The sequence below is a fragment of the Danio rerio genome, chromosome 4 (assembly GCF_049306965.1).
Source record: "Danio rerio strain Tuebingen ecotype United States chromosome 4, GRCz12tu, whole genome shotgun sequence".
Lineage (NCBI taxonomy): Eukaryota > Metazoa > Chordata > Actinopteri > Cypriniformes > Danionidae > Danio > Danio rerio.
The window spans coordinates 23,195,001-23,215,589 of NC_133179.1; the positions used below are offsets into that span (position 1 = coordinate 23,195,001).

The following is a 20,589-nucleotide window of genomic DNA, read 5'->3' on the forward strand; positions in this document are numbered from 1 at the left end:
GATCTATGTAAATTTGGATGCAGCCATATAAATAATCACAGAACACTCAAACATATTATTCCCACCATAAACAACAGACCCAGTGTATATGACAATGGTGTGGCAGAAACAGCTCTTGTCTGGCTGGAAAACCCAGAGCACACTCAGGACAGATGTGTTGAAGAGGCAAAATGGCAGGCCAGCCAATGCTAAATCACGGCAGTCATTGGCTAACAGTGGTGTCAGTGTGAAATGCTATGTATGCAGGTCTTCTTCCTCTCTGCCCGTATTTATAAATGCGTATTGAATGAGAGTGCTTGTGTATTTGTGTATGTGTGGAGACTAGAGGCCAGAGGAATGTGGGTAATGTCAAGAGGACAGACTGTCTGACGACTCTTTCGCATGTTAGCCAGCAGTCTGGGTGGTCGAGACTATAAGCGCATCTCAACCTGTGTCCACCTGATCATACTAAATCAAAGCTGTTTTTTACAGTCTCTGAGGAAAACATGAGAAAGCGTTATGGTCAACATGGGGTAGCTACAGTATTTTGCATCATGCTACAAGACACTGTTTTCAGTTAATAACAGAAAAGCTTTCTATGTGTTTTGGTGATTCATTTACAACTAATGAATGTCTAATAACAATGTTACGAGGGCCTGAAAATGCAAAATGTTTAAATGTGATACTGTTATCATCTCCGTAAACAATTTTTTGTGAGATAAAAGCATCCATCAGAGGGTTAAATCAGAAAATGCACATGGTTTAAAAATATAGATTTTTTAATAAAAGATTTGACTCAGAGTTGTTTAAATGATTCGCCGTTCGTCCAGATCTTTTGCCTCTTCGTATCGATGTTGAAATGAAACAATACCAAATATGAGTTGTTGGATCCGATAAAATGTGGATGTGCCTATCCCTTCAGACACTACCGAAGTGTGAGGGACCATGGGATAGTTTATGACACGAAGATTACTATCACTGAGAGATGGCCAGTCATGTGGCTGTTGAGAATAAAGTGTTAAAGTTCATTTTCACAACACCACCACAGTATAGCCAACTATGCGCTGTATTTGTTTCTGTCATTTTAATGATGATTAATACAAAAATCTATCCTGCAGACTACTAATTCATGGGACTTTGTTAGTTACTGTTACACAGTTTGTATGGACCAGTTTATTCTCGTTTTTGACATTCTAATGTTTTTTTTTTTTTTTTTCCTCTGGCATTTCTGTGTGGAGTTTGTATGTTCTCCCCGAGGTTTCTTCCGGGTGCTCTGGTTTCCCCTACAGTTCAAAGACATGCAGCATAGGTAATTTTGATTAACTAAACTGGCCGTAGTGTATGAGTGTGTGTATAAATGAGTGTATAGGTGTTTTCCAGTTCTGGGTTGCAGCTGGATGGGCATTTGCTGCGTAAAACATATGCTAGAATAGTTGGTGGGTTTAGTCTGCTGTGGCAACCTCCGAAATAAAGACTAAGCCAAAGGAAAATGAATGAATGAATTTTTGCACTTTAGAGCAAGTTTAAGTGATGAATTTTTCAGTGTTAAATGTTCTGTGAAGTGCTTTCAAATGTGCATTTTCTATTGATGTTTGACTAAATCTGAACTGAAAAATGTTTTTAATGTATTTGTTTTTATCCCAACTCTGCCAATAAGACTGGTTGAGTTCAAGCACATCAAATGAAAAGCAAATAAAAAGCTTCTTAAAGGGGGTGGTGCATGTCAGATACTAAAGAGCATTTGATTAGTCGATCTGAAGTGGTATCGTTAAGTTGATCCATTTAGTCTGAAGTGACAAACTGCAAGCTTTGGATGTTTGTTTTGGTTTTTATGTTTTCTAAATGTGAATTTTGTCACTGTTTTGGAACACACAAGCTAATAGATATCCTTAAAACTAACAGACTGAAAATAACATTTAAAATTTTTATTTCACACGACCTTTAAGGACCTTAAAGATTAAATATGTGATTAATTAATTATAAAAGTCTTAGTAACAACAATAAGTTTTAGCATGCTATTTCAGCCATTTTGATCTCTATCAAATAATTTCACATTGACACAACACTAATTGTTTGATACAAACAAATATATTTATACAAATTGAAAATAAATAAACTGAAAATTATATGGTATCACTTTATTTTGATGGTTCCTTTCATGCATATTTTTTTTCGAATTTAAGTAATACTTAATCTACTTGCCAATAAAGATTTATATGTCAAGCACATGCATCAGTGCAGCTTTCGCGCGGGCTCATACTATAGCTCTCACCGTGGCTGACGCCGATGCTGACGCCGATGCCGACACCTAAATGTACCTCTTAAAAAGTTTAACTACTCCTATTGACTCATATCGCAAGCTCTGTGATTGGTTGGCTTGGTACCTATGACGAGTGTGGGCGGCAATGAGAATCGCAAGCCCGATGAAGCGAGTTTTTACAAGTGTCTAGTACTGTGAGGGAGCTCCAGATGGAAACTGTTGTTTTGTGTTTACCTGTAAGGTTAAAGTTGTTGCATGTCCGCCTCTGAATGAGTGAGTTTTAGCTACTTGCTGTGTTCAGAAGTGTTATTGCAGAACAACACAAACAGCAGGCAGAAGTATAAATGCACACGTTTAAATCACTCGATGCAGAAAAATAAATCAGCCTAAAGTCTCATTAGATTACAGTAAGTAGACAGTTAGGTTGGGGTTGGGGTTAGTGTAAGCTGACATGTACTTGCAAAATTTCTTATAGTCAGTTAAATATCTGTTGAGAGAGCAGTATCAGCAGATATTAAGCAGTCTACTAATACTCTAAGAAGTAATGAGAAGTGAATGGCATGTACTTGCAATGCAACATTTATTCAGATGGTTAACAGGGACCATCTAAATAAAGTCTTACCAATTATACATCAAACTTCAACTAACATTTTGTTAGATTAGAATTATAAGAACCTTATAAATCCAAGCAGAACTTTAAGAATTACAAGTTTCTATTTGCATTTGACCTGCTCCCTAAAAAACACATTCAAAATATTGTGAGGATCTTCATATTGTATTTACAGAATATATTTAGAGCCGCTGTCATTTTCATGTATGGAAGATAAAATTGATATAATTTTTGCTAAATTAAATTCTAAACCTTTAAAGCTCAGTATCTCAGAAATTCTCAGAATGCTGACAGAACCTTCTAATTGCAAAATGGTGTATTGTTTTGATAATTTCTAGTATACAAAATTTTATAATGCTTTATCATTAACCAAGCAACAACAACAACAACAACAACAAATGCTTGATTGCTTAGAAAACTAGATTGACATTTTTAACAGATTAACACGACATAATCATAATTAACCATAATTATTGCTCAGCAAGCACCAATCACTCTAACAGCCTATTTTTTTCTCCCACTTATCGCATGACAGATCAGGCCACTGAATTAGGCCAAAGATATTGTGATCTCTAATGAGGATGACGTATCCGGTTGCCTGGACAGAGGCTTTGAGTCTATAAGCATGTGTGAAATTATCTATACATCACATTGAGCGAATTTAACCAAGCAGAAGCAAACCAAAGCAGTGTGTTTTTGTCTAAACAGCGGCAGCTTTTGAAAGAGGAGTAAAGTCATGTCTTGAGGGCAGGTGCCACTGCTGCTTTATATGGATGCTTCAGTCAATGGTTTCTCCAAGAAAGACTGGCACCAGTAATGAATGAGACACTGGCATATAGTTAATTTAAGCATGCAAAGCTTTCGATGTTCAGGCACTGAGAAGGAAGTAATGGGAATAATGCTGTAATGGGAGCTTAAGTCAGTAAATTTAGCCTGGAAAACTTTTGGCTGGAGTTTTGAACTGCAATTAGTGACTCTCAGCAGGTCCATGCTATTGTTTGTCCACATGGGGTTGGTGGTGTTATAAACCTCTGACATTCTTTAGAAACGTAATTGTGTTTACATATGCAGATTTCCACCAGTCTGAATTAATTAATAATTTAAACTGCACTACTTATGTATAAGTAAAGTTTTTAAATATAACTGTAAAAGTAGCAGCATGGATATAAACATTTACATGGCATTGTATTAGCATATCTTATGTACTGTATGAGTACCTAAAGAGGACCTATTATGCAAAAATCTATTTTATAAGGGTTTAAACACACTTATGCGGCAACAGTCTGTGAACATAACCAGCTTCTAATGGTAAAAATTTATTAAAATATTTTTTTATAAATAACACTTAATAAAACCTGCAGAAACACTTTTGACATTCTCCAATTGTACATGTCATTAGAGAGGGAAGGCTCGATCCAGTAATGGCAATCATTAGCATAGGATGTTAGTCTTGTTTTTGAATCTGCGACTATGCTGACACATAAGCAACTGCATTTGTATGTCATTTGGATTTAAAGCGACAGCCACCAAAATGGCACAGTTAGGATCAAATACTAAAAAGGGGATGTCCTAAAGAGTATAACATATTATTTGTGGGGTATTTTGAGCAGAAACTTCACATTTTTTATATCTTGCAAAAAGGGGCATAATAAATCCCTTTTTAAAAAATAAATCTATGAAATTCAAAAGCAATATAAAAAGAATAGTTCACATTATAATTTACTATACAGTCATATACTATAATTAATAATTTAAAGTTGCCATGAAATTAAAACTTGCTCTTCTTATATTTATATAGTAGGGGTGGGATGGCACCAATGCAATCTCACAGCAATTCGTAACTTTTTGATTTAGTGGCTAATTCGTATGAATTTGTACTATCTAATTCGTAATAATTTAGTACGAATTGCTCATCACTCAATGACCGTTGGGGTTAGGGGTGGGGTTGGGTGCCATGCCTCCTTTTTAAAATCATACATTTTTATATGACTGAACTCTTACAAATTTGTACGAATTAGCCACTAAACTGACAAAACATAAAATACTTACGTTTTCTCGTGAGATCAGGCTACACAAAAATTGTTGGTTCAGTTTGTATCACAGTTCTGTGGTCACGGTTTTTGGTTTGATTTGGTTCTAATCCCCTACTGTAACACTTTAATACCATTCAAAAACATTTGCATAAAATACATAGCCTTATGTAGCATTTACAATATTAAGCAAATATTCTCCTCAGTCTTAATGAAGTTCTGAACATAAGTTCGGGAGGAGCCTGATCAGTCAGGAGGGTCAGTCAATTATCATGAGTCTATATAAATATATAAGTTGCACTGTTTCAGTTTATTTTTATTCCGGCATCCCTCCACCTCACCATCTCATACTTGAACCTCTAGTCAAGTCCTGAGCCTCCAAGGACGGGTGGTCCGAGCTCTCTTAGGAATTTGATAACTCAGATACCTGTTTTAGGACAGCAATGCCAAAAATTGTTTACCATGCTGGCAAGACTGATTGAGCAGGTGAACTCATGAATAGCTTATTATTATTAGAGTAGACTAATTTTCAAAATTCTTCCACGAATTTGTACTTTCACTTACGGTGCTTTCACACCAATGGATCGATTCTTTTGTTCCGAAACAGGGATTAAAATTGTTGCAATCTTGCTCTTTGTTTTTGGTACAGTTCACTTTCACACAGCAAAGTTTCTAAACGGACCAAAATAACAACAAGTCATGTGCAAGTAAACTCTCGTCACATTGGTCAGAGTTTCATGGATTATTTTGTCCCGCTCAGCTTACATTGTCCTTATTTTAACTTGACGATGAGCAATAAGACATTATAAGCAAAAAATTTAGCTTTCATTTTGAATGGTGACACTTACAGACATCATCATCAAATATAAATCAGAGGTAAGACTTTCTCATGCAAAACTGTTGGTTAGAATTATGCATTATCGGCTTCACATTATGGAGAGAAACAACAGATAAACCAAGACTGCTGTTCGTCAATTTTCCTAATGGATAAACAGCTCTTGTTAATATTTAGCATGCTTTCACTTTTATATTTGACATAAAATTTACCAGTAGGAATGATGGCATCCCACCCTACTCATAAATATCTCTTCATATAGCCATATGTGCCTATAACTTATCTATAATACATATATATACCCTGGTTCGGATCGTATTGCTTTCTCACTGCAATCGATCCACTCCATAGTTCGTTTCAACCGATTGTTTTGGCAGGGATCAGAGCGCTATTGCTGGACCATTATTCATAAATGCCAAACGAACCATGCAAACTGGAAAAAACGAGACAGGTTTAGAAACAAAAGTCTAGGTATGACTAGCATCCCTAGACTCAGACTTAGCCAACTGTTAAATATGGTTATTCAGGGATTATATGTTACATAAATTCAGCCTCAATGTTGCAGCGCAAGAACACGTTGAATAAAAAAAATGCATCTTATAGGTTTTTGCATGAGCAAATCATGCAGAATGTGTTATGTCACAAACCCACATAATTTAACACAATCTCACAGCAGTTCTTAAATGTTTGATTTAGTGGCTAATTCGTATAAATTTGTATGATTTAATTTGTACAATTTAGTAAGATTTGCTCATCACCCGATGATGGTTAGGTTTAGGGGTGGGATTGGGTGCCATGCCTTCTTTCTAAAATCTTACATTTTCTTACATCTGAACTTCTACGAATTTGTCCGATTTAGGCACTAAACTGCAAAAAGAAAAATACTTAAGTTTCCTTGTGAGATCAGGCTTTATAATTCACCTCAATCACATCTACAAGTTTAAACTATTTAATACTGCTGCCTCTTTTAATCTAAATCCATTACTTTTTTTTTAATTTGCAGGGTTAAGTAATAAATAAATAAATACGTGTCCAAAAAATTTTATTTATGTTCGCACGTCTTATTTTTTCAGAGCACAGCAAAATTGTTGACAACCCTAATCCTTGCTACTAAATCATAGTGTCAAGTTTACATTTATAATTATTAAACAGTAACATTTCATAAAAAAGAACCTTACAGTCCAAACTTGAAAAAAAAATTGTCAGGTAAAGCTACATTAATTGTGACATAAGGGGCAACTTATTTTCTTATTTGTTCTTATATCAGATTAAGCATCTCTTAGGGTTTTTGTTCAGTGTAGTAATAGAAGATTAACAAAGTTCAAATAAACAGAGCAAATCCAGTATTGACAACACCAGGCTGGTAGCTTAGCATAAAATATGGATTACTTAATCAATGCCAAGGTAAGCATGTACCTATTAAATTCCGTTTCTCTATTCTTGTAACCTTGTGCCATGTACATACAGTATGGATTTCTCTGGATGGTCCTCTTTCATGATCAAACATGTGGTCCTGCTGGTCTCCTGTGAGCAGATCGAGACCCATAGCCCTTTCTTGCTCCTTAATAATGGATGTTTAAGATGATTCTTAGCACAAAAGCGTCTTGTTCCAGTTCTGCTCGACTGCCTTGTATAAATGAAAACAAGAAGGCTGTGTGTGAAAAGAGGAAGAGGAAACTCATCCAGCATGGTTGAAGTTTTCAGTGCATCACTTGGATGGCTGCTCAAAGCTTGATCATGTTCAAAGGTCTGAAAAAGATCAAGCTGTTCACATTATGGGTAACTATACTGTTTTAAAGGAGCATTTGTGATTCATTATCCATTAACCGTGAGATGTGAGAGGTTTTATCCCTTAATCTGTTCCGAAAATAGAAAGTCTGCTATTTGATTATAAGTACAGTCAAAATAGTAACTATAGTTATGTATAATGTTTTTACACTTCAATACTACATGTTGATTTTACTTAAATAATTGTTGCAAATGATTGATTAAACAGTTTATAATTTTTGGAAAATATATTACGGTTTTCAGAATTTTTTTGATTAATGGGCACTTCAAGAAAACACTTATTTTAAATATAGTCGCAACAATGACAATGTTTTTCATATATAAAGAAAAAAATATATATTAAAACAAAAACCCAATATAAAAACAAAATATTAGGTTTAATAAGCTAAAAATGATTCAAAATAATTTAATTTAGTAAAATGTAAAAAGGGCGTCACGGGTGCGCATTGGCTGGCACAATTGCCACACAGCAAGAAGATCGCTGGTTCAAGGCCCAGCTGGGTCAGTTGGCATTTCTGAATGAATGTTTCCCAGTGATGGGTTACAGCTGGAAGGGTATCCACTGCGTAAAACACATGCTGTATAAGTTGGTGGTTCATTACGCTTTGGCGACCTCAGAGTAATAAAGGGGTTAAGCTGAAAAGAAAATAAATGAATGAATGAAAATGTAAAAACAAGGCATGTCGGTAGATCAAAATAATTATACAGTAAATTATTATGATGAAAATGAACAATGATTTGAACTGTGTAAGAAATGTTAGTTGTTTCAACTGGTGTATTAATATGACATATTGCTATACTGCAAAAAGCAATTGACTTTACTAAAACTGAGTAAATCTGTTGCCTCAAAATTATTAAGTAATTTGACTATGCCTAACTATAAAAAAAAGTAACTTAAGTCAACTTAACAGTTCCTAATCACAACAGGTTTAGTCACTTTTAAGTCAACTTGTCATTTTTAAGGAAACAGGTTAACTCTATTTTTTTACAGTGTAATGCAGGGGTATCAAACTCATTTTCACTAAAGACTTAAGCATAATTGTTGCCTTCAAACTGTATTATAAATATATAGAACTATGCAACATCAAATAATTTTGAGCCGCTAATGAGTGACAGATAAAACATTAGCAAATGTTTGCTTAGTTGAACGCTAATGTAAAAACACTGCATTCTAGCAAAGGATTGTAAAACAAACATGCATAACGGGAGACATGGTTTATAGTCAATATATGAAATAAAGTAATATGGACTTTTATTACAATGCTAGGTTCATGCCAGCAAAACATCTTACTTGTTATAGATTACTTGCAGGATGCTTATCTCATGCAAATTATCTGCTAGACATCTTAAACTTGTGAATAAGACGTTCTTGGCAAATGTGTAGTTTGCATTGACTTGTATAAAATTTAGTCCCAGGAATATATTTAAACTCACATTTGGTAAGAATCAAATGCTCTTGAGAGCATATAAAAGGATATGTGGTGTGATGTATTTATTTATATTTAAGACAAAATTCCACTCTGTGCCAAGCAGAAAGTATAATAAATTTAATCTATAATAAATCACATGACTTTAATCAATCAAAATCAAATAATTCAACTGCAATCAGTAAATGGAAATATACAGTAGTACAGTACATTAATCAGTACATCAACTATCATCTTCTTGAGATGGTTACTGCTGTTTGCTCTCTTCATTTCACAGTTCATTTATGGGATCCAAACTGTACTATAAAGTAAATCACCCTTCCGGCTTTGACTGTACAAGCTCATAAGCAACTTTTATCCACATATATCGAATATCAATCCACTGAAGAGCTCAGGAAGAGACCTAGACATAATACTTATAAGGAAAGCATTCCCAGCACTTCTTCGCAACACAGCCCTTCCAGAAAACCACACAATCGGGCGTTTTAAAGTTCACCCGCTGGGTGATCACCACCACCCATTTCATAGTCAGCCATTTCTACAAAACAACTGCCAGAAACCCTCCTCGAGAACCAGTTATGCTGGGATGTGTGATAAAGTAATCGGAATTGATCTTCCTGATTTAAGCATGCAGGAATGTGGTCAAGCCCATGACTAACACAGCGTTCATGTTGGGGAAAATCACAAACAAAATATATCCATTATCAAAAGCCCCCTTGACGTGAATTAGTTCGGAGATTTACGTTACAAGTTATAAAATATGGTTTTGATTTTGCTTGACGTTGATTTATATTCCTCAAGCTTGCTGCTTTTGACTCCTGACAGTGAGTTTGATTACTGTTTCTCTCAGAAGTTTTCATTGTACAGCGGTTTGCTGGGTTGATGTCTGCCAACTTTCTACACTCGAAAAATGCTAAATTGTTTCAACCCAGAATAGGGTTCAACACGCACAAAGCCAACCGCTGATAATATTTAATGTTTTTATTGAGGAATCCAGCAAATGATCATTGAAAATTTACTTGAGGGATGGGGAAATTAAATGGGGACAATAAAATGTAAAAATAAACTTCTTCAGCTTAATCATTGCTTGATGCATGCTGAAGTATCATGACAAAACTCAGGACTATACTATGTTTATTATTATTATTATTATTATTATTATTAACCTGAATTAAATGATGGTTTATCTTAACAGAAATGTGGTTGTAATTCCCCAGTCTCTGGAGCCGTCTACAGATGGATCACTGATGTAATGCTGAAGTCTGGATCTATTCATTTATTAACAAAAACATAAATGTCATCAGGTTTGCTGGTGTTGGAAGCTTGCAATGAAAAAAATAAGTTGTAGCATTAAACTATACCTCGATACACACTCCGCAGTTACTTAGGTACATCTTGTCAGTACCTTATTGGAAAACCTTCGTGTTTGGTGTAAATTCAACAAGGTGCTGGAAACATTCCTCAGGGATTATAGTTTAAAAAAGAAAAACAGACTGAGATGACTATAGCTTTGAGACGTGGCACATTATCCTGCTGGAATTAGCAATACAATATTGGTTTACAAGGCCGGGGTGTTTAAATGTAGTTCAGAAGGTACCAGGAGGCCAAAGTGGGCCAAGAAAACACATACCATACATATTAAGTAGCTGTCATGTGATTGATCAAAAATCTGTGGTACCGAACAAATGCTGGACCTTATAAAGTCCCTGGTGAGTAAAAAATAATCAGATTACTTCTTTCATGCCACATGAAAGTTATTTACATATTTAAATATTATGTCACATATTTAAATAGACAATCAAATGAACTTAATCGGATAAAAAAAAAAATAGAACAAATATTGAAAAACTATTTTGGGCCGAATAACAAAATTAAACTTTAAACAGTTTATAGCATCAGTTTAAGTTGCTATAAGCAACTTAAGCACAAATTGATTGTTTAAATATTATTACAAGGATATCTTTATACATTGTGCTGACAATTAAAAACCAAATCACCATCAATTGTCTCCTGAATTCACCTAAAAAAAAGACAATAATGAATGCCACTCATCTTGTAGAGCTTGAGAAGCATACAGTTCTTTATGTTAAACATCATTTGTAATATAAAGACTTGGATGCAAAGGAAACTGATTGGGAGAAAAAAAGCACTATCTCCTCTGTGAGGTGTAGAAGAGTCATATAATAAGTCATAATGATGTTGTTTTATTTATGAATTGAATCAATATTTAAATATTTGTGTTGATACTGTAATTCCATAAAGCACTTGCAAGTTTGTAATTCTTAAAGAATCAATTTTTTCAAAGCTTAATTAAACAATTAAATAAACTATTCAGAACTCAACCAATTGGCATTTTTAAAGATAAAAGATCCTTTGCACTACTGCTGGTTCAAGAAAAAACATTTCCAAGAACATGGTCCATCGCTTTAAACTGTCCTTTCCTTATAATCTTTAACATTCTCATTTGTCATTGACCCAAATACATTATGTTTTTTATTGCCACACTTCAATATCATATGACAAAAATACTGCCTTTACAAAAGCCTTAAGATGTCATTTTGAAGAAGCTGCCAGATTATCCTGCAGTATAATGGATTCAATAAGTGTTTCTCTGTGATGTTCAGCTTCGGAAAAAGGTCATGATCTCAAACACGGTGCCAAATTAACACTGCAGTTGCTCATAAACAAAAAGATCTATTGATACAATCAAAGCCTTGATCTCAGTCCAACTGCCCTGGCACAGTCTGAAAACTGCATTGCGTAAGTGCCATCTAACTAACTCAAGCTACCTGAAGTGACTCTGCTTAGAAAAAAATGGCCTCTGATGCAAAACGTTTCAACAACTTCAATGTTTTTTACTAGTAGTTTTTATGGTAAATTTGTAATATTTGTAATTGTTTTATGATCACAAAATGCTTCCTAAATTCCACACCATTGCCCCCAAAATAACAGTAGTATAAAAACAAATAACATTAAATAAATTAAGTTTATTACATAAAATTACATAAATTGTAATGAAAAAAGTCATTAGTTAAATGAAAGTTATTTTATTTCATGTACTCTGCAATGATATATATGTCATGATCAATTAGAACCTACTTTACCTTCAAATAACTACAACAAAACTACAACTAAACCTAAAAACAAGCAAACAAAAAAATTATACCAGACACTGTTATGCCATATTGTGGTAAACTAATTAAAACAACGGAAAATGGTGAAAACCTCTACAATACATTTGTGTATGAATAATACAAATATCCCTTTATTGGGCGAGGAACCAAAAATGTTACCTTCATTGACATCAATTACAATATAACCCCCAGTAACACTCCATGGTTTTTACCAATGACAATTTCAATGAGTGCCATATAAAGGGCTAAAATCAAAAGAAATATCCTATATTTCTGCCACAATACAGTACCATGGTCACAGTTTCCATCTCCAATGAAGTATATACTTGCAGTGCAGTGTGTAATATAAGTACACGGATAGTGCTGTACCCTCTGCCTGCCCTCACTGAGAAATGTGCAAAGTGATCTTTGACCTGAAGTAAAATATTATTTTACATTTAGCGTAAATTAGATAATCGGTCTGTTGTATTCCCATTAAAAAGCAAAATAAAAAATCTTCTTTGACTGTATTATTAGCAGGTGTGAAAGCACCTGTCAGTGGGGAATGTTGACTTAGATACGAGAATGTGTGATTTGTGTTTTCAGAGTTTAGAGGTCAGGACAGGCAGACACAAAACACCACACAATCCTCCCAAGAGGGAGAAAACGTGTCCGTTTATCCACCCTGGGGGAAGGTCTTGAAAACTTTTCCACTGTGCTGTCTTCAACGTACTCACACGCAGACAAGTAAACACTGCTTCAAAATAACATTAGGAATGCCTTTTGTGACATTTAACACAAAAAGGCTCAAAATTATATTTGTTTACGATAAGACGCTACAGGGCAAAACTGTATTTTTATGGCCATTTATGTATTTTCTTTACTTTAGTGTTTTATAGTGCTTTTCAGACTAATGAACAGTATATATTTAGTTTTTTAATTAGTTTTATTTTTTCTAGTGCTAGAAATGTATGCAAATTAGCACATATTTAACTAAATATAAATATGCTTGATTTGCATATTTAGGCATATAATCATACAAATTTGCATGAAACATAATCTGAACGTAATCAATCAACTATAGAAGCCAACCCACCAAGCAATTCTGTGTTTAAAGGACGTTTAAAAGACATCTAAACACAGGTGTCTATGCCAAAACAAGACTAAATTTGGGCTGTGAGTGAAAATCCAATAGACATCTAACAATAGTCCAAAAATAGACACAATAGTCATCAAACACCAAAATTAATACCAAAACCAAATTGCTTGCTGGGAATTAGTAAATATTTTTGCCCAGTTCTCGCACAAATTTCTCCTAACATAACACACTCAAACTACTTTTCACTAAAGTTACTTATTTTTTTAAACAGAGATGTAAATCAATAAACAAACAATATATATAATTTATTTCAGGGCTGTTCTTTTAAACTTTATAAATCAGAAAATGGAGAAAAAAAGTAATGGTTTCCACAATAGTATTACACAGCACAACTCCTGTCAATATTGATATATTTAAAAAAAGTGTCAACATTTTTCCTAGAATGATGAAAACTGGTAGTTATTGATATTAATTGTATTTGATGAAAGTCGAGGGGGGAAGGTAATTCATAAAAGGTAACATTTGTCTTAAACCAGAGATTACCAAACTAGGGCCAGCAGGCCAAAGTTAGCCCCTGGTAATCTTTAATTTGGCCCGCCATCCAATCTGAGAAGAGGTAAAATGATGGGTATAGGCTAGAGATTGTCAATTCAAATTTAATGTAACATTTTGTTTGTTTGTTTGTTTGTTTGTTTGTTTGTTTTATTGGTAAAAACTAACTAAAATGAAATGTTTCGATTAAGTGTTGTAAATTAATGTGACTGTCTAAATGTACATACTGTAACCATAGAGAACAATGCAAAGACTATGATTGTTTATGGTTTTATTGCAATCTGTCATTATTTAAACATATATACTATAATAGTTAATACAATTTAAAGTAATGTTTTCTATTTATTTTGAAATATTAGGAAAAAAATTTGGAAATTACCCATGGCAACTTGAATGTAATATAGTTTGGTATATTGGCCCACAGCTCGCAATGACATTTGGTTTTGGGCACTTTATAAGAAAAAGTTTGTGCAGCCCTGTCTTAAATTTATTCATTCAATCAAAGTAATGCAAGACCTCAAATGTTTAAATCATCTGGAAAATATTTTGTCTCTCACACAGTTTAAGTTACATTTATGTTAAACGTTTGAACAACACACCATTTTTATATCATAGAGAAGCCAGAACCAAAGTTGAAATGTGCTGAATGAAAAACCCCACAAAGCAACTTTCCAAAAAGAAAACCATTCAGAAAGTCTTTAAATGAGCAGGAGTCTGCTGAATGGGGTGAAATTGGATTTTATGATTTCAGTCTGAGGTTACAGAAGCTGAATGTTTCTAATTAGTTGCCTGAAACCTAGAACCTGACGTGAGATTTCTTTCTCTTGTTCCTATTTTTTACAACATATTTCCTCACGCCTTTGCTCATTTCTAGTTCTCATGCATGTAGCAGTGTTGCTCCGATAAGCTCTTTGAGCAGTAATAATGGCACTTTTATCTGTCGGAGATGCTATCGGTGCAGCTTTGAAGCCCGGCTGATGTAATCGCGTCTCTTTTTATTAAAGCCACGTTAGAATGACGAGTTTGACACGGCCCTCTCCACTAATATAATCCTATAATAGTCTGCTGAGACATACTGTCTACTGTCAGTGCTCCTCACAGAGCCTGAGGTTATGATCATCAGCTTGCCCTGTCTTGCTGGATAAAAATGGACTACTTGAAAATTTCTCAGGGACTAATAGTTTTGTTAGAGTAAAATTATAGTTTTAGTTAAAATGATAGATTTGTTTTATTCTTAAAAGGCCTGATTACATTTGTTTCAAATGTCAAATAAAAATATTGAGGTTCTTTCAAGCATTTTTTTCTCCCAGAAATAGACAATAACAAATCTTTATTTTTTGGGACAAATTTTTTTATTATTTACTTGAATGGAGTTAAAACACTGTAATTTGTTTCATTTGTCAAAAAAAATCTGCATTTTACATTTGGCCAGAGAGATTTTCAGGTTTTCTCTTAATTTATTCCCATCGCTGTATATTTCTTCGTATAAATATGTACTAAAAATATTTATAATGCCTCCAATAAATATATTTTGTTTTGACTTATATTTATTTATTTACATTTCATGAACAATTAAGTGTCAATGAAGATTGCAGAAATGCTCTAATTAATCAATACTTACTAGAAACAAATTGTGGTGCTAATATATATCATAGCAGTACGATGTGGCTGGACATTGGTACTGGTGGAAGGCGTGCGTTAGTGTCCCACCAGTGCCGATATACAGCCATATCGTACTGCTATGAGTGTGATATTGCGTTTATACAACAGTTAAATGGCATAATCATGTATATAAAAAAGAAAATTAAACACAGAGGGCCCTATCATACACCCGGTGCAATGTGGCACAATGCGTGACGCAATTATTATTTGCTACTTTCATCTCTGTGCAAGGGTCATTTTTAAGGTGTTGCGCCACGCTTTTCAAATAGCAAATGCAGTTGCGCTCATATGTGAGCCCATAGACGTTCTAGTCTAAAAAAGCAGGCTTGCTTTGGCGCGTTGCTGGCGCGTTGCTATTTTGAGAAACTGTAATAGTCTGTTCTTTAGACCAGAACAAACCCGGTCTAAAGTCCGGCACAGAGCGCGTTAGTTGTGCGCCTCGCTTGCACGCTGCTTAATATACACAAGTTGTAGAGAAATGAGCAAATATCTTTACATATGAAAAAAAAAAAATTTAAGGAAATATATAGAATATAATAAGGATATATATAGGATATAAATATAAAGAATTAAAATATTACAAAACATATTATTTGCTAGCCTACATAAATCCTTCATCTCGGGAGGCTTTTTCAGTTCATTCAATTTGCTTTTGTATAATGTTATTATTATTAGCAGTATTATTTATTATATCCATATTTATATTTGTTTTTATTAAAAACAATCTTAGATTTTTCCACCTGTCAGGTTTTAGACCATATGGGGCATAGCAGGTGTATTTGGAAATAACTCAGTATTTTGACCACACTTCATTATTATTGTTCATTTATTCGTTAGCTAAAAATTAGAACTTAATTTAAAAATAGTTTTGAAACAAATCTTTGCGCTTAAACAAAATTAATTATTTATAGGCTAATTGCGTAAAGGTTTCCCTATCACGAGAGCAAAAGCGAAAGTGAACTTACTTTACGTCATGTAAATATCAAATGCGCTTATGGCGCAACGCAGCTGGCTCTTAAAGGTAATGGGCGATGAGACTCTGATCGGTTTATTCTCAAAACATGCCTATAACTCATTAAGAAATTAAACTCTACCTAAACTAAACCTTTTAGACCATGTGCCATGGCGCAAAGCGGATTTTCCCATCCTCATATTAGCACATATGGATTCTGACACTCCCTGAATGCGTTTGCTCCCTGCGCTTTCCGTTTTGCGCATGGACCGTCAAAATAGAGCCCAGAGAGTCTAAAACCCTTTTGTAAGAATAACTAATTTCTTCTGCTATTCAATCACATTTGCAGCTGACATCGGAACAGCAGAAACTGTTGCTACTTCACACATGTTATTTTAGTGCTAGTATTTGAATGACTCTCTAGCGTAATGTCTAAAATGATGACAAAACAGGTGATTTTGCTCACATTTTAAAACTATATGGCTGAACAGCATGAAATGCCATCAGTCTACAGAGATTTATCAGTATTTCTTAATTGCAATCGAGAGATTACAATAACTATCCCAGAAAAAGCCAAAGCAGCACCCACACTACCAGATTACTGTTGTGTTTGTGATAAGGAAAAATGCTAAACACATTAGGGCATTTCTTCTTTTTTTTACTGTGTACTGAACTAGTCTGCTGTAAAACAGGAGACACATGAAAAACAAAGATGGCCAACCAGGGTTATACAAAGAGCGGCCAACACAAAATACATACTGTACATTCCTTGTCCCATCTCAAACTCAATACACTACTATTATATGGTATAAATACAGCACTACAACATACAAAAGAGAAAAAGATTGTCCTATAATGTTATTTACCTGTTTAATAATGATTTGATCAGCTGTAGTTAGAAATGATGCTGTCTTTATCTGCTCTGGGCTTATTATGCTGTCTCTGTCACCATCTTGTGGATGGACATTGTCAACTGTCCTTGCTCTGCTTGAATGACAGGTTATTGGCCGCTGATGTACTGTCTCTCAGAAATTATAAACATTTAAAATAGGCACTATCCTATTTTATCCTATCCACTATTTAAAACAGCAACATTCTTGACTTAAATAGCCTAAAAATTACACTTTAAAAATGTTGGGTTATTTATTCATTATGTTGTCCAACAGCAGCACTATTTGTCAAACTGTACAGTGTCCTGTGCTTGTCTCTGTATGTGGGCAGATAATAAACAAGGGTGAAAGGTTAAGAGACTGGATGAGTGCTGTTATTTGCAAAATATGGCATCAGATTCAAAAACCAGACAGGACTGTTTTATAAATATATTTAATTATAATGTTTTTTTTTAAATATCATATATATATATATATATATATATATATATATATATATATATATATATATATATATATATATATATATATATATATATATATATATATATACGATTAAAAAATTTGAGCATGACAAAACTAATATCAATTTAATAGCTGTGTTGTGACAGCAGTCAGTTTAGTAAATCATTTAAAATGAAAAAATAATATGTATAATAACATATTATTATTAATATTATGATTATTATTTCTATGTTATTGTACAGTTCAACAAGAGGCAATACACACAAATGTGCTACTTTTACCAAGGAACTGTTAGTGCTCGGAGAATTAAGAGCTAAAATAAGCGGGAGGGTTTTTCTACAGGTGGTTGGTCAAGCCCACTCACCTATGTGAGGCACACTTCAGAAACTCAGACAGTTTTTTTTCTAGAGATATGAAGCGATTGTAGGAAAGTGTCTAGTGCAAATGTGCAAAACTGGTGCAAGTGTCGGTTAAAGTGTCAGAGAGATGAAAGAGTGTTTTTTCTACAGGTGGTTTGTCAAGCCCACTCACCTGTGTGAGGCACACTCAGAAATGCATAATGTTTTAAGTTTGTTCTGTTGTGTGGTGGGTAAGGAAAGGCGGTCTTGGTTTTGTTCACAGGCGTTCATATACCTCATTAAATGTTAAGTTAGACATGTATTTACCAAGTGATCCACTATAAATGTAGGATTTGCATAGATTTGTGTTCACAGACTTGGTGAACATACAGACTTTATATGCCTACTCTTTGTTTCAGGATAAAAAACAGAAATGTGAAAGAAAAGAAAAGAAGAAACATGTGACTTTCATTGGGGCTGGAGGGTGTTATCTGGTCATTGAAGAGAAAAGTAAAGAGTGCTGGCTATAGAAGGGTGTTAAAAAGGGATAAAGACGATGAGGAGAAGGGTATCAATGAGGGCTCCACTTCTCTATACATTTCTGAATGACAAACTCGAAATAACAATGAATATTCATGAGTTTGCTTTTCATTAGAGAGAATCTGATGGCATGCTGAAGGGCCTTGCATCTCTGTGGAAGTATAAAGCGTGTTTTGGAGTACAATTGAGGCTCAACAATCTTGTCATTGTCAGAAGTGCAAGTAAACGCCAAAACCTCCAACTAATGCAAAGAACATGTTTGTGTTTGCATTACAGAACTGCAGAAAACCCAGTCCTTTGAGCACTACTCTCTATCTGAGAAGGCCATGGACTACAGAATCCTTTTCACGGATGAGGATCAAGATCGCATGTACGTGGGCTGCAAAGACCACATACTCTCGATGGACATCAACAACATCAGCCAGGCCACACTGAAGGTGAAGGAGCTGTCAAAAGCTCTCCAGATCAACATGAAACAGTTGCGCAGCTGTAGAAAGCAATGGTGACCACATTTCTTCCATCATATTTGACAAATGGTGGAGCAGCAGTTTGGTTAGGCAGTGCTGGCTCTTGAGGAAACAGTCTGAACACAACTGGCACAAATTAAGGAAGTTTATCTTTCCTCTTCCAACTAAAGTTGGCAAAGCTTTAGAGTTTCATTGCGTTCCAGTGGATTTTGCTGGTTTGTGTTGCCTGTCCATCCTACAGGACACGACCCGAATCACAAGTTCAATGGAAAAAAAAGACTTATATAAGAGCATTTGGGTGTTCTTTAATAACTTTTGAGCTAAAAAAAAAATCCCAGATTTTGTGGAATGTGAAAATGCACGATTAAATACGACCTGTGATATACAAACAAAAAAACTTTTCCTTGAAGCCAAATCCCTGTGCAGTGCTGCAGAGACATTCTGATTCTGAGTGATGGGTCGTAATGTGTAAGTGTGTACTCTACCATGAGAGATCCACCCTTAATAATGTCAACCAAAGCCATGTTCACAAACAAATAAATCAGAAACTAGAATCAATCTGGAAGACAGATTTTTTTTTTCTTACCACTTGTCTATGTCTATTGGTCTATGATTTACATAAAAAAAACAATTTAACACTGTAAAAAAACTCTAAAAAAACTATTTTCACGACACCCCCTCTTTAAATGTTTGGAATTCATGATGGCTTTGGAATACAGACTTACTGTAGGCCATGTCCACACTAATACATTTTAATTTAAAAAAGCAATGTTTCAAAGAGATGGAAAGTAAATAATACCATATCACATCAGTACTGAACAATGGAGTTTTTTAGTTGTTTTTGTCGAAAGCGTTTTCAGGTGACAGATTCAACGTATTGCTGTGACGTTTCAAAGATATGGAAAGTAAATAAAAGCCAGGCGGTTCAATTGTTTTGCACTGTAACACAATTTCTGATTTCAAATAGCTTTTCAAAATAAATATTTTATTTTCAAATGTGAATTTAGAATAATAACTTAAACATATGGTATTTAAATAAGTAAATAAATAAATATAGTGTCAGTAGATATGCTTCCATCCAAAGATGCAAATTAAATTTATGTGCAAAAATAAGTATCGTATAAAAGACATGCGAATAAAGAACTTTTTACATCCAAGTAGTCAAAAAGAAAAAAAGTTGGCACTTCCTGATGAACTGGCACCGAATAAAGTAAAAACTGAATTTGCTGCGGTAGGAGAAGCTGCGTGAGTCTTTTCTTCATTTAATAAATTACTTGCGCCTCAGAAGTCGTTTTAGACTGAACAAAACAACTCTTTAGATGTTCAACAATCAACGGTCTTCCTGCTGGTTTGTCCATTCACACACATTTTTATCCTCACATTATCTTTTATAACAAAATCACATAAATTTTTATGCGCATACTGGAATTTGTTCAGTAAAAGTGTTTCCATTGTAGTTTATGCACATCTTTTCTTATCGCATAAAAACTTTATCATATGAGAACATCTATTTTTCATGCGCAGAGAGTAAAACATAAATGTAAATCTATAAAATTGTCTGAAAGTTTGAAAAGATAAAATA

General features: G+C 34.2%; 2 protein-coding genes across 2 annotated transcripts in view; one reads left to right on the top strand and one right to left on the bottom strand.

The window, feature by feature from the left end:
- Nucleotides 1-20,589, bottom strand: part of kdm7aa (lysine (K)-specific demethylase 7Aa) — a 248,464-nt gene that overhangs the window by 112,547 nt on the left and 115,328 nt on the right. The window lies entirely within an intron of this gene.
- The window catches only part of sema3c (sema domain, immunoglobulin domain (Ig), short basic domain, secreted, (semaphorin) 3C), an 84,514-nt gene that overhangs the window by 22,911 nt on the left and 41,014 nt on the right, over nucleotides 1-20,589 (top strand). The window contains exon 3 of the mRNA XM_017355318.3: nucleotides 18,817-18,977. Within this exon, the coding sequence (XP_017210807.2) occupies nucleotides 18,817-18,977 (161 nt within the window). The remainder of the gene's footprint in view (nucleotides 1-18,816; nucleotides 18,978-20,589) is intronic.